At 51.0% G+C, this 21,691-nt stretch overlaps 1 protein-coding gene and 1 pseudogene across 1 annotated transcript in view; one reads left to right on the forward strand and one right to left on the reverse strand.

Moving 5' to 3' along the window:
- The window catches only part of LOC144144412 (tetratricopeptide repeat protein 28), a 112,672-nt gene that overhangs the window by 82,519 nt on the left and 8,462 nt on the right, over positions 1 to 21,691 (forward strand). The window contains exons 12-25 of the mRNA XM_077675839.1: positions 175 to 435; positions 1,093 to 1,308; positions 1,772 to 2,002; positions 2,931 to 3,156; positions 4,624 to 4,946; positions 6,331 to 6,568; positions 7,030 to 7,223; positions 8,871 to 9,368; positions 10,649 to 10,834; positions 11,421 to 11,744; positions 17,661 to 17,870; positions 18,402 to 18,633; positions 20,578 to 20,654; positions 21,367 to 21,478. Of these exons, the coding sequence (XP_077531965.1) occupies positions 175 to 435; positions 1,093 to 1,308; positions 1,772 to 2,002; positions 2,931 to 3,156; positions 4,624 to 4,946; positions 6,331 to 6,568; positions 7,030 to 7,223; positions 8,871 to 9,368; positions 10,649 to 10,834; positions 11,421 to 11,744; positions 17,661 to 17,870; positions 18,402 to 18,633; positions 20,578 to 20,654; positions 21,367 to 21,478 (3,328 nt within the window). The remainder of the gene's footprint in view (positions 1 to 174; positions 436 to 1,092; positions 1,309 to 1,771; positions 2,003 to 2,930; positions 3,157 to 4,623; positions 4,947 to 6,330; positions 6,569 to 7,029; positions 7,224 to 8,870; positions 9,369 to 10,648; positions 10,835 to 11,420; positions 11,745 to 17,660; positions 17,871 to 18,401; positions 18,634 to 20,577; positions 20,655 to 21,366; positions 21,479 to 21,691) is intronic.
- LOC144146874 (uncharacterized) lies at positions 14,140 to 16,085 on the reverse strand (annotated as a pseudogene).

Genomic DNA, 21,691 nt, shown 5'->3' on the forward strand with positions numbered 1-21,691 from the left:
TGATTAGTTGGTACTGTTCGTGCTGTCATGGCTGCCTGTTAAACCTCACGTGCCACTCCCATCCCACCAAGTCCACGTCGTACAACGGTGGGCAAGAAGGGTGCCACCCTCTCTCCCCAAGTGTGTGTAGCCCACAGGGGGCCCATGCCCATCCCCCGGCGCTGTGCCTCCCAGGAGCTGTCCCTGCAGCAGGAGCTGGGCGACGTGCGGGGCGAGTGCCTGGCCCAGGGACGGCTGGGCGCGGTGCACCTGTCGCTGGGGCAGCTGGGGCTGGCGCTGCGCTGCTACCAGGGCCAGCTGGAGCGGGCGCGCCAGCTGCGCGACTGCCCCCTCGAGACGCAGGCCCTGGGCAACCTGGGCCTGGTGCGCCTCGGCCTCGCCCACTACGAGGACGCCATCGGCTACTTTGAGCAGCAGCTGGCCCTCCTCGAACAGGTATACACTGCCACCGCTGGCGCTGCTGCTGCTGCTGCTGTGCCTGCGTGGCTCCTTTTGCAGAAGCAAAGCTGCTCAGATTCGCATTGGTATTTAGCAGGCTTTGCTCATGGGGGGGTTGGCAAACATATGAGCTAAGTTTCCTTTCAACCATTGCTCCAGTGTAAAGTTTACCTAGCCAGAATAGCACTCATGCCAGTTTTAACGCAAACTTCAAACGGAGGGCAACAAAAGAAAAAGTTGCAACTCAACAGGTATGAGCTGCCCAATCGATTCTGAATGAAGCAAAATTGTATGGTGTTCTTGTGCTGTAGCAAATCCTGCGAGGTGGAGTTACCTGTGAAAAAATGAGGCAAAAGCTGTAGAAGAAAATTTATAGCCCTTTCTGGCTTTTACCAAAAGGATGACCTAAGGGCGGTCTTGATGAAAAAAACATAATTGTCTTCCTTGCGGCATTGTGCAGACTCTACTGGTTCGGGCAGGGTTCACAAAATGCCCCGCGTTTCCCAGTAGCTTCGGAAACTATTTTAATACTGCAAAAATTTGCGAAAGGCCTCACAGTATGCTACATATATTTATTTATTTATTTTAAATATTGAGTGCCGAGTATCACCTGTTGAGTGATGCCCATGACTGCAACTGCCCTCCTTCGCACAGCTGGGGAACAGCAGCAGCACTCTCCTGGACAAGGGCCGTGCCTATGGCAGCCTGGGCGAGTGCTACGACGCCCTGGGCGACCCCGAGGAAGCAGTCAAGTGCCACGAGCAGTACCTGAGCATCGCCATCAAGGCCCAGTCCCCGCGTGACCAGGAGCGAGCCTACAGGGGCCTGGGGAGCTCCTACCGAAGCCTCGGAAACCTGCAGCAGGCACTGGTGAGGCCCCGCCTCTCCTCGGGGGCTGGGAAACCTCGGTGTTTCTCCTTGGTACAACATGCCCGTCACATCCATTTATTTGCATTAAAAGAGTTGCTTCAGGTGCATTTTCTTCCATTGATCAGTAGCTGCTGGCTCTGATAATAGTACTGAGCTACAAAATTATAACAGCTGACATAACACAATTGAACCAGTAGCACAAGTTTTGATCTCATTTGTTGAAAGCCTCCCCAGCATCGGTTTGTATCTGTTGATTGCCACACGACTGCTGGAAAAGTGTATCCCCCCACTCTTGCACGGGCCTCTGTCAAGTATTTCTCGGCTGAAAGGAGGGGGTAGATTTTAGAAAATTGAACAAATATCGAAAGAATAGGCAAGCTGCTCACTTTTGAAGCCCTTTAAACAGAAGGAACACGCAAGTGGCTTTTTCTGCAGTGACCTGACCAGAAGTATTGCATTGCAGGTGTGCCTGGAGAAGCGCCTGGTGGTGGCGCACGAGCAGACGTCCGAGGGCGGCGGGGGCGCGGGGGCGGTGCCAGGCAAGGCGGCCGCCTACGGGGAGCTGGGGGCCCTGCACCGGCAGCTGGGCAACTACGAGCAGGCCCTGGCCTGCCTTGAGCGGCAGATGGCCCTCGCTGAGGGAGACCCCGCCCTGCGTGGGGACGCCGCCTGCGGCATGGGCGCCGTCTACCAGGTGACTCTCTTCTTCATGTCCCTGCCTCCTCTCCGCTCCCACTGGAGCAAAAAGCACACTTTACAAACTTGGAGGTGGCAAAAACTCTGGTTGATTGGAGTAGGGTAATGATGCATTCTGCGTTCAAAGTGTGCCACCCTCATGATTGTCATTAAACCCACTATGGTGCGTCATTCCTCCCATCTTGACACTTATATTGCCGTCACTTGCGTGGCAGACCAACGATGTACTGACTGTTGCAAGACCACTGTAGTACTTGGCGTGATTTGCCCCTGTGGCCGCCACAACATAGCCAGGAGGGTGCAGAAAGTTTGCATGGTGTTTGTGATTCGAAAAATGCTCTACGATAACAGAGAGGCATGCAAGGACAAACGAGCCACCACTTGAAACTGAATCTGGCATTGAAAAATTCCTGGCCCCCATACAGACGCTGTGTCGTTACTGAGCTCTCACCTCCGAACAGGTGCAATGGGTGAGCTTTTTATTCAGCGGATTTTTGCCCAGCATATATCCTGTAGGCACGGTTACATAGACGGTGCCATCGTTGGTCAGTGGACTTGGATGTTTAAGCAGATTTGTGCTACGCTAAGCTTACCTTGCATCTCCACCAAGATGTTACATATAAATTTAATCTACGAGGCTGCAAAAGGTGCAGAATGCATCCCATGCATGCCTAGCTGAGTGCCAGTGTCATCATCTTGCTATACCTCCAGCTTTTTGAAGCACCCGAAGATCTAATTGGCCTATTCAGTGTTCACAGTTCAAATTCCCAGTGCTTAGCCAGCCACACATCCCTGCACGTACGTGTCCAGCTCAGTACATAGCCTAACAGCTGGCTGAAAAGGACTAACACGCCTTCTTCTCTAAAAGTGTCAGTTATTGCCAGAGAGCACTTCCCAAGCGCCACCATTCCACTGTCCTCCCCCAGGCCATGGGCGCGCACGAGCGTGCCCTGCACTGGCACCAGGTGGACCTGGAGATAGCGGAGGAGACGACCAACATGGCGGCCCAGGGGCGGGCCTACGGCAACCTGGGCATCACGCACGAGGCCCTGGGCAACTACGACAAGGCCGTCTCGCTGCAGGAGCAGAACCTCAGCATCGCCGCCCAGCTGGGCGACAAGGCCGCCAAGGCCGAGGCCTACAGCAGCCTCGGTGAGGAGGGAAGCACTTCGCGTTCACAGCCGCCTGCTGCCTCAGCCCGGACCCCCAGGGTGTCCGGGACTGTCGCAACAGACTAGTATACAGGGTTTCTGCCACAATCTACTAACAATAACAACAAGCAGCACTTCTAAAAGAGAGTTAATTTGATAGCATAATTGAAATCTGCGCAAGTAAGGGCTCATACAGCCTGTATTCACTGGCGAGGCACGCATGCAGGCAACCGTGTGAGTGTGCCGTCACTGGTTACGTCGGGCTCCGCAGGATGGCGCTACTTGTCCGTGCTAAGCGCATGATATGGGTTGGACATTCCAAGCTCTAGCCCGCCCAACGCAAAGTAATGCCTTAACTCCAATGTGGGTGTGATCAATAACAACTCTGTTGACACCACTGTTGAGAATCGGGTTGAAATGGAGCAGACGACGCACCCCGCTGGTATATTTTAAGTGCGAATGCACTTTATAAGCGACCCCAAACCTTCCACCGCCAGCGGCGCCGTCCGTCCGCAGTCCTCCTCTCCCTAGCAACGGCGCGGAGCGGAGGGAAAGCGTCCGTAGCAACGGCGCGGTGACGTCACTTCACCACGTGACCGCGCTCGCTCCGCCTCCTCGCCGTGGCTGCGCGGGTGCGCGCCGCTCCCCGCACCGCTCCTCGCGCCGTGACGTCATGGTATGACGTCACAGCGCGCCTCCTCTCCCCAGCAGCTGCCGCACGCCTCTCTCTCCACCGTGACGTCACACTCTCTCCTCTCCCCCCCGCTCGGCTGCAGCTGCCGTGCGCCGCTGTCCCTCTCCCCTTGCGCTCGCCTCCTCTCTCAGCCACCTGGCTCGGCGCGCTCGGCGCGGCGTACCCCCCTATATATGCAGCGATAAACTGCCAGACCTCCGTGGGTCGGCTCGCGCGCGCTCACGGGCGAATGCCAACGGATTTTAACTTTACTCCCCCTCATAGCATCACCCCGTGCATTCGCACTTAACCATGTTCACCCTCGGGGAAATGCTTGGGAGTTTTTTTTCTTCAGCATGTGGGCGCAGTGGCACAAGCTGCGTCATGTCCGTGGCGCTTCGGCCATGTTCGTGGTCATTTCCAGCGTTGCCAAGCGAAGAAATTGACGCTAAGCTAAACTTTTCAATGAATACCACCTATAGGTCTTCTGTGTACCTACTCTAGGTCTAAGTGCGCATGACAGAAAAGTGATTGTCCAATGGTACATTCCCCTAAGAAATGTAGGGTGGAAATTAGATCCGCCAAGGATCCCCTTGATCTGGAGCAACCATACCTGAGCAGAAGCACGAAACACAGTTAGTTCTCGCTGCATTGGAGGTTCTTCACCAGAGCCAGACTCCGCAGCTGCCAGAGCTGATCCGTGACGACCAGTGAGGTGTGGCAAGCCTGCCGCCTCTGATCCCAAGGTTGTCGCTCACAGTCTCTTGTCGCCCCCTCGTGGTGGTCACAATGCAGGGCGGGTGCACCATGCGCTGGGCCACACGAGCCAGGCGTGCAGCTACCTGCAGCAGGCCCTGCAGGCGTGCGAGCAGCTGGGCGGGGGCAAGCGGGAGGAGGAGGCCCGCGTGCGCCACCGCCTGGGGCTCGTGCTCTGGCTCCAGGGGGACCTGGACGGAGCCCAGCAGCAGCTCGCCCGCGCACACGACCTGCTCGAGGCCCTCGTGGGGGCCGCACCCTCCGCCGCCACCAACGGGGGAGGAGGGGGAGGGGGCATGGAGCCCCACTCGGGAGGCCCGCTTCTCCAGGAGCTGCTCGGGGAGACGGCCCAGGCTCTGCAGGCAAGTATCCCCCGGCGCGCGTCACCTGCGTAGCAAAAGTTGGCACAACCTCTGCTTTGTGTCTCCGTTTTGCGAAAGGCACAAAGCACTGCACTGTGCGCCATCTAGTGGCACGCCCTGAACATAGTGCACGCAGTTTTTGGGCTTTCTAACACAGCACCCACCTGCGCCACATGGTGGAGGTGAAGGTTTGCATGCTCAGATGGGTGAAGCTCACTACCAAGGGGACCCACAAGAGGGGATGGACCAGGGCTGTTGACCGCTGAGCTTGCACCAAGCAGGGCAACTACAGTGAGCAAGCGAAACAATGCGACTCCCTTCACACCTATCGAGTTGCCAAATGCATAAAAGGAGCGCAGAAGGTGTTCGCGGGCCATTAAAGTCGCGCCAGAGAAAAAGCTTTAAAGGGGCCATGCAGACAAAACACAAGTTTGGTTCATTCGAAAGATTGCCTCGTTAGATCCATACTGACACCACTTTTAACGTAAACTTTGCTCGAATAAGCTACATAACTAGGAAAAAAAGGGAATGACCATGTGACCCACTAGCTCATTTCCTGCAATAGAACCTATGATGTCATATGCCCAGCTGTGAAGCAAACGCAAGTTAGGCAGGGCTTATAAGCTTGCCGAACGAGCTATTGGCGCATTTAGGGCACATTCTTTTTGTAGCACCAAATATTGTGGGGTGAAAAATTAAAGTTACAAACAAACACATATACACCCAAGCAGTTAGTGTGGCACTTTGCCGGCTGACACTGCCGGACACAGCCATCGGACGCATTGGACTTCTCTGACACAACACTGACCAACTGACATAAGTGGCACGGTCACTTATATGATCATTTTTGTCGAGTCATAGCTTATGTTTTGGGAAACACTTAGTATGAACCCTAATAAAAATATAGCAGGTATAGAAGTCCAGCCAGAAGCAAAGTGCAAACACTGGCATTTCAGTGATATTCCAGTGCCATCTATGAAAGTGCCAGGGTGATAAACAGGACAACCAAACGGCCGTCTGTGAGACGGCAGCGATCCTGGTCATCAGGCTATCTTTAGTTTTAAGCCTATGCTCTAACTACGCCATTGTCAACGTCATGAAAACACACGATTTGGCGGGAGAATTAAAATTTAGGCTTAAAATGTTTAATTTCTTGGTGAATAATGCGTTGTTTGCTGCCGGACTATGCTGAGGGCACTATAAAATACTAAATCTTTCGAATAAAACAAGCGTGTATTTTGTCTGCATGTAAAACTGCATACATTGCATTTGGACATTTGGAAACGTGCACATTAGGTGGAGGAGTCGCGTTTAGCTTTCGCCGCACACACCCGTGGCCCTGTGGTCGCTGAGCGGTGTGTCCCTCGTGCGTGCCTCCTCGCAGCGGGTGCTGGTGTCCCTGGGGAGGCCGGAGGAGGCCCTGCTGGTGGCCGAGCGCAGCCACACGCGCTCCTTCGTGGAGCGCGCCATGGAGGCCCGCCGCAGCCCCTTGTCGGCCAGCGCCTGCGTGCCCAGCAGCCTGGCCCTGCTGCTGGAGGTGGTCAACCGGCAGAAGGCCGCCGTGCTCTACTTCAGCCTGGCCGCGGGACACCTGCTCGTCTGGCTGCTCGCGCCACACAGGGGTGAGCAGGGCAGCGGCGCATTGGCACACTGCAGAGATGTTCGGTGAACACGCCTGGCTGTGCACTGCAGAGAGGGAGCTTGGACCACATGAGCTTACACTGCACCCAAGTTTCAGTGTGCTGATGCTTTGGTGTATCGCTACCATAAAAGATGTAGAATGGCCTAAGGCAGCAAAACCAATGGCACGTCTTGATTATTACACGTCCGACCAAACCAACCCCCAGAAACCCCAAGCTTACCTAGAAGAAACGGCCAGCCTACAAAGCACCCCACTCCCCTTCTTTCTCCCATTCTACCTCTTGTCGTAAAGACATGGGGTGTCGTATAAATTTAATTCATTATTAATTCCTTTTTTCTTGTCGAGATTTTGCGCTTGTCACCAGCTTAACCCCTGTTGCAAAGTTGGCGTTGGCTGTTTTCACAGGATGCAAACCCCTGGTCACTCTTGCCCCTGATGCAGGCGTTGTGAAGTTCACGGAGACCCCCCTGACTGAGGGCTCATCAGAGAGCATCCTGCCCGACGGCAAAGTGGCCAAGAAAGCGCCTCTCCTGGAGCGCCATCTCCTGGCTCTTCGAGAATCACTCGGGGTAGACCCTGATGCTGACGACGCTGGCCAAAGCCACTGGGACGAGGCCAGCGACCGCTTTGGCCAGGCAAGAACCTTGTTGCCACGTTCAGTGCATGGGGGTCAAGCCACCCTCGGGCTTCTGGCCTGCTTGTCAAGTTCCAACTTCCAACACAAAAGGGTTGAACAGTAGAGGCCTGTGAGAACTTTGCTGTGAGCAGCTCGTGTTATTCAATTCCGAGGATCCATCGCTTGTGCATATAGCCTCACAGGACATGGGAGTTGCAAGCTATGGCAGGTACGGATTGCTGTTACACCGTGAATTATAAGTCCTTGCTAAAGCAGGCTATCTTTTGATGGTCTCTCTTGTTTTTATTCAGAGCTTACAGATGAAAATCTGTGCATTAAATTCCTCCACACTTTATGCAGCTTACCGAAAAGTAAGACTAAAGAAGGGGTCCAAGGTGGTCCACTGACTAAATCAACCGCACATACAGCCAAACCTCGATGTAACGAATCTCAATGTAATGAAACCCTCGAGGTAACAAACCAAGGGATTTTTTTTAAACTTCAAGTGTATACACACCATGCCCTTTCACCCTCTGTGTAACGAAGTCCCCTTTGCCGAAATAGACAACTAAGCACGAAATTTTGGTTGTAGAAGTAGATTTTGGGAGATGCAAGCGCTGAAATGGGGTCTTGATAAAATGTGAACGGCGACACGGGCCGCCCATTGCCACAAATGCAGCGAGTCATGGAGTCCGTGAGTGAGCTCCTTTCCTACCAGCTCCTTGCCTACAAACTGTGTATGGCGCCGCCGCCACCTCATGCCGCCGCTTTGCCCTTCGTTCCGAGTCCACTCATGCTTGTTGGGTTTCATCGTTCCAGCAAGTGCGTGGCAAACATTTGTGGGTCGTTATGAGCCTTGCGCGAGTGTTTTTTTTTTCATGCCAGCGACCGAAATTTCGTGTGCCGGCGGCAGCTTCTGCCTCGGCCAGAAAGAGACTCGCGAGGCCATGGGAAGAGCCCCGCGACTTTCGCCAATGGGGAGGCGCGCACCCTGTTGCGGTAGCTTCAAAGCGCTCGGGGATGCTGGCTGGCCCCACCAGAGGCGATTAGGCTTACCATTGCAGAGCATATTTGATGGGCGCTTTCCTAAGCGGTGCATATGGTGCTTTGCAGTGCAAATTTTGCCCACATTATCAGCTTTTTTTCCCGCACGAACAACTTTGTTTGCCCCTCGTGTTGCATTTGAGTGAGCAGTTAAAAGTGGCCGCTGGAGCTACCCGCATCGTGTGGGTGGTCTCACTGGCTGCGTCAGTGTGCCTGTGACTTGTGAGGCGCATTTTTGCGCACAGGTTCCCGCTGATGCCCGAGTCGACGATTAAGCTCCGATAGAAACAGAAGCAGTGCACCAGCTGTGTAGGCATGCCACGTTTTTGTTTGCAGGAACCGCTTCACGCAGTTAACACTTCATTTCAACTGCAAATTTCAATGTAGCGAAATTGCAATGTAACAAAGTAAACTACGAATTTTACCAACTTACACCGAGGTTTGACTGTTGCTTTTTGATACATGACCGTGACTCTTAACTTAATTCACTTCTCCAGCTGCTCGTTTATGACCTTTCATCCAAAGTCATTCAAAAAGCCCCAATAGCAGAGAAGGTCCGAAGAAACTGGCTCCTCCCACTCCCACTGACATGTCGCACACCTCGTGCGCGCATTCCTCCCAGGACCCCGAGCGGCGCAGCGGCACGGGCTTCAGCCGCCTGGGCAACCGCAACCACCTGCTGAACAGCTCCAACTACAGCCTGAGCAGCCTGTTCAGCGTAGGCAGCGTGAGCGTCACCTCGGGCCCTGCCAGCCGCGCGGGCAGCATGCGGGCGCCGCGGCCGCACTGGCCGGGGCCCCCGTCCCTGCACGCCCTGTACGAGCTGCTCGTGGGCCACGCCGAGGAGGAGCTGGGCCGGCTGGCCGGCCGCGACCTCCTGCTGGTGCCCGACGGCGACCTGTACCTGGTGCCCTTCGCCATGCTGCGCGCCAGCGGCTCCACCGAGTACCTGTGCGAGCGCTTCAGCCTGGCCGTGCTGCCCTCGCTCGCCGTGCTCCGCGCGGGCCAGCGGGCCAAGGCTGCCAGGCAGCAGCAGCAGCACGGCCAGCAGAGGGCCTTCGCCGCCTCCTCGGCCGTGCCCGGCGAGCAGCTCGTCTCGCTCATCGTGGGGAACCCCAAGGTGGGTGGCGCTCGGCATCCGAGAAGGGCGCGACGCACACCTGCAGCTCTACGCTGTCCACGCATATGTCACAACACATGGTCACAGTGTTAGCCTGTTCCTTACTTTAGAATACTAGCTACAAAGCAACAAGGACATGATGAAACGACGGGATGAGCGCTGATATTGAACCCAGTTTATTATGAAAAAACTTGCACCTTTCATGCACACCCATCATGTCACCGACAGAAAAAATAAAAGATGAAAACCAGAAAACAGACCTTGAAAAACACAGAAACACACCACCACATCAAAAAGCATTCATGCACTCCACACAATCTATAAGATACCAGGATATTTGTATTCGAAATACAGAACATGTTGTAGAAATAAAATTAATCTTTTTTTGTGACAACGTAATTGATGTTCCAATTGCCTTAACTGAAAGATTGCCTTAACTGAATATTTGCACAATGACTAATGACGGACCTGTTTTTCTGTTTCCCACAGTAGCTGTTTTTACTCAATTTCTTATTGCGATTGTTGGTGTTGAAAATGGATATCTTTGACGACTAAACCCTGGTAGCCAAGCTAATTTGCATCTGTGTACTCGTGTGGACAATGAAAAGTTTGGGGAACATTATTTTCAATCACTGAGGCACATAACTCTATTTTCATATTATTGCATTTGGACAAACTGAGGCTATTTGAAATTGCCGTTTGACAAAAGAAAAAAGTAATGTTGTTAGCATCTTCGACTGTCCAAAAACAGCCCAATCCCTTAATCTATATTTTGTGTAAATGAATAGTGTGGCGCTGTGTGTGATATATGATGACACAATCAAACAACAAAGCCTGTTTGGCTGTGCAGTACATGTTAGGTTGAGTGATAATGAACAGCTATAGCCATGCGAGCTCTTTTCACCATATATGTACTAGCTCCAGCTAGGGGTGAAAGATTTCTGTAAAGAGAGTTGGCCACCTACAGCTTACAAAACCCGGTGTTGCTCTCTTATGGCCGCTGAACGTTTGAGCCTTCACCCTTGTTACTTGGTTTTGGCCTCTGCTTCGTACAGCTACGCATACAGGGGCAAGAAACAACATCACTATCGCTGGCAATGCAATCACATACAAGACCAAAAAAATCACCGTTCAAGTGATCTTATGCAATTCTCTCTGCCTTTGTCCACCTCCAATGTGAGCCCAATCAATTAGTATCAACCGGCCCAGTTCCTCACTCTTTTTCTTGTTTGCATGGTTCGAGGCTCTTTCTTGAAACAAATGCATGGACAACGTTGCAGGTTTCTCCCCGCACCCTGGACTGGCTCGGCTGCGCGGAGATCCCGCACGCAGAACAGGAAGCCGAGATGGTGGCCGAAATGTTGGGTGGCGAGCCCCTGGTGGGTGCCGAAGCCACCAAGGAGGTGGTGCTCGGCCGAATGGCGCAGGCAGAGTGCATCCACATTGCCAGCCACGTGTCCTGGAAGGTGAGCTCTTGCGCTAGCTTCGCCTCCCTCCATTGAGCGACTTCTTTGACTGTTCTTTAATTCGACTGGATTCCGTTGCCCAGTTTGTGGCCGAAAGCCGTGTATTTCAACCCTGGAAACACTGATCCTCTGCTCTGTCGGGCCAAATTCTTATTGTAAGGTTGACAGAAGTATCGTGGGTAAAGCTGAACATGTCATCCAGAGGGATCACTAATAGTTCCGGGAAGCAGATCCTGGATGCTAGGCTCCTGGGTGCGCCAAGCACCACCGTGCTGTGGGGCAGTTCCTAACCTACTTTAACCACATATCAGAAGGTCTGAAATGTTGTTATAAACAGTGGCTAATAATAAGAACTTGCTTGTTTAGTTCATGATCAATACATCTATGAAAGGAAGGCAAACAAGTACTAATTTTCACTGCTGGCTGTTAGAGCTGCAATTTCTGCAATCATATTGGACATTGCACCAGTAGCCAGCTTCTCCTCATGCCCACAAACACATGGCATGTATGCACACAGGGATTAGTTCCTCCCCCCTACCTATACTGCACGTCTTCAAGTTTCCCTGTTCCTCCCCCCCTCTCCAAGATCCCCGGAATCGTGCTGGCATCGGGAGCGGAATTCGCGGAAGACGAAGAGGCCAGCGGCGAAGAGGGGGTCACCCAGGCGCCCCCCGCAGACGTGCTGCTGACCGCGTCCGATGTGTCTCAGATGCGGCTGGGTGCCCGGCTGGTCGTGCTGAGCACGTGCCACACGCGCTCGTCGCACGGCCGGGTGGACGCCCAATCCCTGGAAACGTTGGCCGGCGCCTTCATCGGGGCAGGGGCCCACTGCGTCCTGGTGTCCCTGTGGCCCGTGCCCGATACGGCCCTCAAGATCCTGCTCAGGACCTTCTACTCCTCCCTCATGCAGGTGAGCATGGCAGAGAAGCCACCACCACAAATGCCTCTGCATTAAAGGAGCCATGAAGAGAAAATGCAAGTTGGTTTTATTCGAAAGATTTCGTGTTTTATAGTGCCCCCAGCGCTTGTCCGGATACAAACGATGCTTTATTCACTGAGAAATTAAACAATTTAAGTTAAAATTTTGATTTTCCCACTAAATCGTTTGTCTTCGGGGTCTGCAATGACATCGCAGGAACCGACCGCTCTGCAGCCTAGAGTACCTTCATTCACGCATCCGCTGTACAGGGTAGAGACACGTATACGCTGGCGCCGCCTTTTTGGGTTGCTCGCTCGCCGCCGAAGCAAGTCATTGTGTCAAAAACGCGCTAAAATTATCGCCGCAATGCGGTTTACTGAAGAAGTTTGAATCATATTGTCTGTTTCGCGTTGCTAGGTCTCGTGGGAAATGAAAAGAATAACGCGTTGAGCCCGTTGGCCCAATTGCGGCGGCACGGGACCGTTCAAAGGTTGTCTCCACCCTGTACAGCGGCGTTGGTTTGTTCCCGCGTTTCTTTACGTTCCGTAAACTAGATGGCGCCACCATACCATGGCAAGCGTTTGGTTTGTTTTTGCCCGCATTTAAACTTAGCTAGTTTTTGTTCTGGGAGAAAATATTCGTTCCCTGAAACAGTGCTCGCTCGACAAATGGGGTCATGTAAGACACCCTTGCTTGCGTCAATCGGCCAGTGTCGTCTGAGACAACCCCAAGCCCCGTAGTGCTGTGCAGCTAAACCAAGCATGCTGTGCGCAGTACAAACAGCAGAACGCATCAGTACTTCTATGTTTACATGTGCTTTCGTAACTTCCACTGTTTGTCCCATCATTCTTATTGCTTTGTAAAGAATGTGCCCTAAATTTAAGCGCAAATCGCTCGTTCGTCTAGTTTGTAAGCTCTACCTAATTTTTGTCTGCTTCTGCCAGCCTCCGCCAATCGCAGAGCTTAGCTCATGTGACATCATAGGTTCTGTTGCGGGAAATGAGCTGGTGGGTCGCATGACCATTCCCGTTTTTCCTAATTATGTAGCTTATTTGAGCGAAGTTTACGTTAAAGGAGCACTGACACGAAATTTCAAAGCTGAGATAACTATGTAAAACGCTTCCTTTTTATCAGGAGATATCTCCCAGCAAGTTTCAACAGCAACCGTTCAGCGAAACATATTTAAAATCCATTTTAATCTTCGCCCGCACGAGAAAGCCGAGAGCGGGCCGACGTGACATCGTCTGCTACGTGCCCCAAACTGCCGACGTCGGGGCTCCCGTGACGAACCCGACGCGCTGGCTGTGGTTGGCGCGCGCTGCTCGGGAGTGTGTACACGTCATGGTTTTGGGACTGACGCAATGCTGCCCGGGCCTGTGGGGACGACGAAAACCTCGGCCGGTCTGGGCGCGCGCGTGCGCTCGGTCGCGCGCGCTTCCAGAGAGGCAGCGATACGGCTAGAATGGTGACGCCATGTGATACATGCTGTCATGGCGGCCGCTCGGCGTTTTTTTGTCGAAACCGAAACTGGCACGAATAAACGACGCCGTAAATGAATGTTTACGCTGCGCTCGACCGTCTAATCTGTCATTCTATGATTAGTGGGCTGGTAGGCACGCATAGCAGCGAAAAAAACGTAACATAAAAATTTCGTGTCAGTACTCCTTAAGGGAGGACACCCCTCTTAGAACTTTTTTTTTTTTATTTATGGACCGATTTGCATATAAATTGCATGGTTTATGTATTTCAGCATGCTGATTCTAAATATGTTATCTATTTTGTCCTGGAATATGAATTTTTTAAGATATTAGCAAATTTATGTTCTTTGTTTGGAGGAGAGTTATTTCCTAAACAAAATAAAGTATAAAGAAAATTACCATATAGAACTAATCAGTCTAGAGTGATCAAAGAGTGCAAAAATGAAGAATGAGTGTTCTAGGTCAATTTGAACCAGAGTTACAGCAAGTCAAACGTTTGCGTGTGAAAATGCTTGTTTGGATCAAAAATAAATCGCCACTTTTCTAATTTTTTAAAACTAATAATTATGCATAATTTAGCCTGATTGCACTCTCCAAAAGTGTATCTTTCTAGTAAAAAAAGAATTATGGCAATAGCACCAGTAGCACCAAAGATATCGACCCTCCAAAATCGCACTATCATGAAAATTGCAGTTTTGAGAAAACGAGGAAAAACGTTTCAGAACTTTTCCAAGGAGTTTACACACACATCTAGCATATCAAAATGATCAGTTGTGATCAGGGAGTGAAACAAAACAAGAATAAATGTTCTCCACCAACCTGAACAAAAGTTATTGCATGTTACATTTGCAATGTAATGCGTGATTTGGCATTTCCGACAGATTTTTTTGTGGAGTTTATTGTATAAAGCTAACCACTTTATCTTGGTCCTGTTGCGCTTGTAGAGACTTTAAATCCCTCATAAAAAAGAATTATGATAATTGCTACCTTGTAGGGCAAGAGATTTTAACTCCTGTAACTGCTACAACATGAAAATATGGGGCTGCGAGAAACAGTTTCACAGTATATTTCACCGAAGGAAACAAACATGAAACTTTTGAAGTGTGACTAAAAAAAACCCCAGGAGCATGGGCAGTGTGCATCCTGTCATGGGTCTGTGAGGGTCACAGTCTCACAGTATATTTTGGCAAAAAAAAAAAAAAACTTGAAACTTTGGAAGTTTGACAAACTCGGGAGCACAGACTGTGCACATCCGGACATGGGGCTGTGAGCGTCACGGTCTCAAGAAGATAGACGAAAAGTTCAAGTGCAACTAAAAAGCCCCTGGAGCGTAGTCGGCGTGCATCCCGTCACGGTGCCTTCTCCTCACGATGTTGGCAATCCCAAGGGAAGCTGCCCGCTTTTTAGCAGAACCCGTGCTGCGACGCAAGTCCTTTTCTTGTGCTCTCTTGGAATTAGTGACCATAGCATTCATGTTCATCTCTCCCAAGATTGCTGTAGCCGCGTGCTTGTTGCCAGTGTTGAAGCGCAGCACAGCTTCGGCAACAGCGGCTTCAACGGCAAACAGCGACGAGTGCTGGTCCTTGCTGATCAGACTTCAAATCACCGAGTGGAAGCTCTCATTCGAGTTCTGGGTCTTCCCCCGCACACACCTCTGCAGCAGGCTCTTCTCCGACAGGCGCTTGTAAACAGGCAAAAGTGCTTCAGCCACGTCACTTGGCAGGTTGTAGTTGTGCTTAGGCTGCGGCTCTCCTTTAGCTGTTGCGGCATTGTGACGGCACCAAGACTGCTCACCTGAGGGGCAGAAAGTGTGGTTGGGGCTGCCATCAGTGGATGTAACGTGATAGTATGTAGCCATCACTGCCCGGTGCATGGCATCTACGTCACCCACGTGTGACTTCAGTGCTCGACCATAGTACAGGGCTAGCTTGTCAATAAGGTCAGCTGTTAGCCTCCCCCGGCCACCAAGGCTTCGCTTGCCTGCACCTCTGTGTGTTTGCAACAAGTTGCGTGCCGCCGTCCGCATGCGCTTCTGCACATGGTTTATGCAGTCCTCCTTCTGCACTTCGACATAGCCGTACACTTTTGCATCCCGAACAGCATTGTAGGTACGGCTGTCACCATCACAGACGACGGTGGTGTACCGCAGGTTTCGTTTCTGCCGGGACCTTTCGAACAGCATTTTCCCAGCCTCCACCTCCATTTGGCCTGCTTTGGAAGAGGTGTTTTTTTGGCATTGGTGGCTGGACTTCCATTTGTCATAGTCCTCACTGCCAGGCTTGGGGCCATTTTCACAGCCCAAACAAAAGTTTGAAAGAACAACATAGTCCAGCACATAGCCAGTGAACAGTTCCACCACAGTGCCGACACCTATGTGCGAAGAATGCCCCCGCGTCATCCACGTGCCATCGTAGCACACGGCAATGTTTCCCTTGTGTCCAAAACACAAGTCATCGTACACTGCCGCCACTTCTTGGGCGCACTGAATCATTGCGGCCTCGGCTGCACGGGTGGCAGCAGGCTGAAAAGTCTTTTTCAGATGCCGCTGAAACGTCTTGTTGTGCAGTCCCCGGCGGGATAACCCCATTGTGGCAAAGATGTCGTTCATCGCTGTTTGGCCGTTCCCGGTCGATATCATTGCACGACCAGCTAGCAGGTTCACCTCAAAAGGGTTGCACGTCTTTCCTCTGTCAACCCTCGGCGAGCTCCACTCTGCCGCGATCTCGCCGCAGTTCACACACCGCACAGACAGCTTCGTGGCAAGGCCATAATTACGCTCGCCACTCACCAATTCTACACGTCCATTGCATGTCTTGCAACTCAAGGCGTCGAACAGTGTGTTTAGAAGGGCCATGTGCACAATTCCGTACGAAGGCGCGTCGTCTGTGGCCGACGTTGCGGAGGCGTCGTCTTTCGCGTAGTTGCCGGCGTGGACTCGAGCCTATCAAGAATAGCCTTCTCACGCGCACTCGCTTGGGCAATGTCACTGGTCGTCACTGGTCGCGAGTCCATTCTTACGCGACCGGAGTTCGCGCAAATCGGCCCGCTGTCCTCGAGTTGAGTCGGTGGAGCTCCGTCGGCCGAGACGCTGTCAGCATCGGTGGCATCGGCGGCTGGTTGCTGATAAGGCGTAGGAAGCGCCAAGGTCACGTCGGTATCGTGTTTCTTGGGTTTTGCTCGCTTCTTGCCGTATCGGTGCAGAGAGCGGAACTTTTTAGCACCCCCCGGCATGATCACCTCGGCGTGGTTAGCGTGGTCGGCTCCCAAACAAGATGGCTACACCAGCGGTCAGTTTTTCAAAGCAAGTTCCCGGGAGCCAACCAGAAGGCGCCATTTTGGTCACGTGCAAAAACCGGCCAATAGCCGCTCGCGCTCGCTCCTATTTTTGTGTTTGTTTTGTTCGCGCTAGGGACGGGTTAGGCTTGCATTTTGCGCGGTAAAAAAAATTTGAAAACGCGCTCTTTCGAACGAGACCAACAAAGCCGTGGTGAAGCGCGTAGTTTCCGAGATCCGGGCGGCCGAAGTTGGCTGCAAATTGACCTCAATTTAAAGAGCTGTGGGTGCGATATTGCATTTTTAAATCGCTATAACTCAGCGAATACTTCATGCATTCGAATGAAACTTCGCGCGTAGGTGCAGAAGGGTGTTCGAAACCCGAAAATGGGGCAACTGAAAACTTGATTTTTGGGCCGATTTTCCGAGTCTAAGAGCCGTGTCCCCCCTTAAAAGTGGTGTCAGTATGATTCTAACGAGACAATCTTTTGAATGAACCAAACTTGTGTTTTCTCTTCATGGCTCCTTTAAGTCCCATCGTTTCTGCTGTCCTTGTGTTCAATTGCAAGTGCCTTGCCTAGTGTTAGTGTGTAGCCCGTTAGCTGGGCTGAGTTAAGACGCGCATGTTTAAGCCACAGCCTAATGAAACCCCACAGTAACCTGTTGCAATTGACTAAACCGTGTGATGGTCTTCTACCCGGTGTTCCACATGCTTATTCTAATGTGCTTTTATTCAAAAACTTTTATGTAAATCATTTTTATCTAACTTTAATGGATGACAAGCACTTATTAAGCTCTTGAATGTGAAATCAATGGAACAGAAAGGAAGAAAATGGGGTTGTTTCTACCTCAAATACAAGTGCAGGTACGCATTAGAGTAGCCACAATCATAGGTCACAGGCATGAGGAGGAGCAGTTGCTACCTCTCACTCCATAAGATACGAATTAATGCGCTCAGATGAATGCATCCAGGCTCGTGAGCTCTTTCTTGGATGGCGTTTATTTTTCTAAATTGCTCCCCAGCATAAACTGTTGCAACGAAGCAGGTGGTCTGTCGAGCTTTGTGTGTCGTCGATGCATGCATTCATGTAACCGCACTGTGCGCAGTCAAGTCCCTAAACGCCCTTCTCCTTTTCCCCCCTTTGCCACGGAGCAGGGCTCCAGGGCCAGTGCCGCCCTGAGCGAAGCGCTGTGCACGATCCAGACGACCAAGCAGTTTGGCCACCCGGCCAACTGGGCCAGCTTCGCCCTGGTGGGCGGCGACGTGCACCTGTCCAACCAGGTGGTGCTCATGGGACAGGCCCTGGTGGAGCTGCTCCAGGCACCCGACAAGTGCCGCGACGCCCTCAGGGTCGTCCTGCACCTGGTCAGTGCGCACCTGGGGCAACGCCAGAGTGGCAACACGGCATGCAAGCTTGTTCCAGAAAACTTCCAAGGGTTACCAGCTTAATATTCCAAGCTAAAACTTGGGGCACTGGTTGCGGATGAGACTACTAGATGTCACCCCTCGAGGCTCAGCCAGTCTAGCTAAAAGTCGATGCATCTATATTCTTCATTCTTCACCGGCCATAAAATTTTGTGCTGCACCAGTTCTAGAATATTGAGGGTGCGCAAGCATATTCTACACCTGTTACAGAATATTTGGGGTGCTGGGACACAGAACAGGAGTACGCTCACACAGTATTTTTTCAAATTAACAATTCAGCGTTCGCATGAAATAATTTCAGTTTTGCAAGGCAGCATGACAAGGTGAGTGCTTTGTCAAAGGTTCCTCTTGCACTGGTGTTCTAATGTGCTGGTCTATCCTGTTGAAAAGCGGTCTTCATGCAGCAGATAAGAGACGACTGAAGCGGCCCCGTGTAAGGAAAGCTCACGGTGGACAAACCCGCGCTTGCAGGTGGAGAAATCTCTGCAGCGCATTCAGAGAGGCCAGAAGAACGCCATGTACACCAGCCAGAAGTCCATCGAGAGCAAAGTGGGGCCTGTGTCGGGCTGGAAGGAGCTCCTCGTGGCGGTGGGCTTCCGCTTCGAGCCGGCCGCCAATGGCCTGCCCGCCTCGGTCTTCTTCCCGCAAGCAGACCCCGGGGAGCGCCTGGTCCAGTGCAGCACCAGCCTTCAGGCCCTGCTCGGTACGGGCTCCTCATTGCGTGCACCTTCCCCTCTGTTATCTTTCTTCTACTTTGAACAATTCATTCAACCTGTTAGCTTTAATTGACCAAATTTAGGGGAAGTCCTGGAGGTGGAGTAAGATTCTCCAAAGGAAAATTTTGCATCTATTTGAAATGCGGCCGTATGTACAGTTACAAAGGAAAGCCATGCAGGTTTCTCAGAAACTTTGCACTTGAAGAATTAGTTCTGGTCCAGGATTCGAAGCTGGGACCATAGGGTTTCATATAACAATAACTAGAGAGGAATCTGGTGCTAGTGTCAACGTAAAAAACTCTGAGGTGCCGCTTACGCTGCGATGAGAACGTTGCATAGTAGTGCAACTGGTTTGCATAGGATCGAAACGTGGCTACGGCTGCGCATATTGAGTTTTTCTACCAGAAAACACTTACTACGCGGTTTGCTAGTTACAAATTACTCTGTGCACAAAAAATTTAGTCTTTAAAAACTGGTGTTGAATGAAATAAAATAGCAAGTTTAACTAAAAAGCAGACGCAAAGCTGCGGTGGTTTGCCGAGCACATCCACTATTTTCTGCCAAATATAGTGGGATGAGGATGTCTTCAAAAACTATTTCTAAAATTTTCAACTCTGGCAGTTTTTATCATGCACAATATTTTTTGCGCTAAAAAAGAAACATTTTGCTTCTAAAAAAGCTATTTTAGCCTGACATTCCCCGGACATCCACGTAGCTTGCGGCTCACAGATGGGCCGCCCACCTAGCTACCCTCTAGAACTGGCATTCGCACAAAAAGTTTGGCTGTCTAAAACATTTCAGTTTGCCTAAGCTGCGGAAATAGAACGCTCTGCCACACGAGTGGTGCCGCAACACCTAACGCACAGGTAAATTCACTGCCATCTTTGTGTTTTCGTGCTTGTTCTGCTGGCAATGAACGAATGACAACACACTGGATTGGCAAGTTTGGTTATACTAGAACATTTTCACTCATTGTGGCGCCAGCGCACGTGCGACACTGAGTTCAAAGGCAAACATGTTTCTGAAAGCTTTTTCCTATTATGCCTCATATTACCTAGACTAGGAATGGCGAGCAAGCAAGAACACGATGAAAACGAAACTGGCTGCACAATCCAATCCATAGTACTTTCTGCGAGCCAGCGAGCGCCATTCTGAATCCACTACTACCCATCGCATCCATTGCGCCCATCACAGCAAACGATTGCAGTGCCAGATTCCTCTCTAGGTATTGTCATATGAAACTCTATGCTCGGGACCACCGCCTATGTAGTTACCTTTCTTCTAGTTACCTGTATAATTAGTATTTAGTTGCCTGCTACCTTTCTTTTCCTTTGAACTGTATTAGGTATTGCCTCCTCATTCACTCATTCACCCGTCTTTTACCTTTATTTTATTCCCAACAATTAGCTGCGACCTATTCATCCATTTGTTCACCCAGGAGCTGCTTCAGGCTCGCTACAGGGTAGGGGAGAATATGTGATTAGGAATTACATACACACGTGCTCATACAAAAATGCACAGAGCACCTTTATAAAAATTTTATAATCACTGAAAAGAACTTTCATTTGTTGTAATGGGGATCCTTGACTTACCAGTCCTGGATGGTCCATGGGCAGTTCTTGGACTACCTCACACGTGGGAAAATCAAGCGTCGGATTGTGTCCCAGCCAGTCCATGGACGGTCCGAGACTGATAACTGGGGAGGCTCATTGTTTCCAGTTAGTAGTAAAGTGTGATGCAGCAATTGAGTAGATTGCAGCAAAAATTTCACCCTTTGTTTATAAAATTACTGCAGCAGTTCTCCACTCACCTTAATCACATGGAAGAGTAAAGGTGTGCAATTTTTACCCTTATGAAACAGTTTCAGTAGATACAAACCATGCTACGAGGTGACCAACTTCTTGCCTTTCTTTCTTTTCCCCCAACCACAGGGCTGTCTGTGATCTCCCTGAGTGCAATATCCAAGCTTCTCTCCAGCCCAGAGTATGCGGATGACATCATTGAATTGGTACGTAATCATGAGTGCCCATCACATATGCCAGTGGAGTCGTTTCCATTTCATGATGGGGTTGGGGTACATTGGGCGCCCTCGGACATCAGTTACAAGGCTCGCATTCCGATACTTATCAGAAGCTACAAGTGTGCACGTTTTGTTTTGATTTGATTCATTGATTGATTGTAGGGTTTAACACGCCAACGCAACGCAGGTGATGAGGCGCACCATAGTGGAGGTCCCCAGTTTAATTTTGACCACCCGGGGATCTTTAATGTGCGCCGAAATCTCCTATACACGGGCATTTTTGCCTTTCACGCCCATCAGAAAAGCGGCCGCTGCGGCCGGGAATCGAACCCGCGTCGTCGTGCTCAGCAGCACAAGCACCTGAGTTTGAGAAAGTATCAATTTCGGCTGTGGAAAAATAAAACCTAAGTGATAAGTGCTGGAATCGTTATGCATACAAAACGCAGGCACTGACAAAGGCACCAGTGTCGCATGTTGGTGACAAAAAAAAATGAAAAAGGGGCAAAGGCAATTTACTGTACTTTCATGGTGGCCTTGGTTGGCCAGTGTGTTGTTTTTAGTAACTCGGTCTTAAGCCAGCATCGTCCTGTCGTCAGCTTCTCGTTGTCTTTGTTTCGTCTTTGTTTCTTAGCTGATTTTTCTTTTTCCATGGTACTTTCGACACTGCTACCATTACATTGGCATGCTTTCTCGCTTCCAGATGCACCAAGTTGTCGGGCAGCTGGGCAAGACTGAACAGGACAGTGTCGAGTGCCACGTCAGCGTCAAGCTGTGGAGTGTTCCCGGCTGCCACGAACTGCTCGCATCACTGGGTATGCATTTCGAAAGACGCTCCCTGGAGGAACATGCTCCAGTTCAGAAAGAAGGCTCCTGGGTTGTGAATGGGCAATCGCTATCACGAAATGCCAAGCCATTTGTTTTCTCTAACAGTTCTGAACTGCTGCAAGTCACATCGTTACACGCGACACCAATCGATGAAGTGAAAGGACAGTCTTTTAAAAACTGTAAATAGCTTGTAACCTGTG

Source organism: Haemaphysalis longicornis, unplaced genomic scaffold (assembly GCF_048455015.1).
Source record: "Haemaphysalis longicornis isolate Haplotype H1 unplaced genomic scaffold, Haemaphysalis longicornis Haplotype H1 scaffold_7, whole genome shotgun sequence".
NCBI lineage: Eukaryota > Metazoa > Arthropoda > Arachnida > Ixodida > Ixodidae > Haemaphysalis > Haemaphysalis longicornis.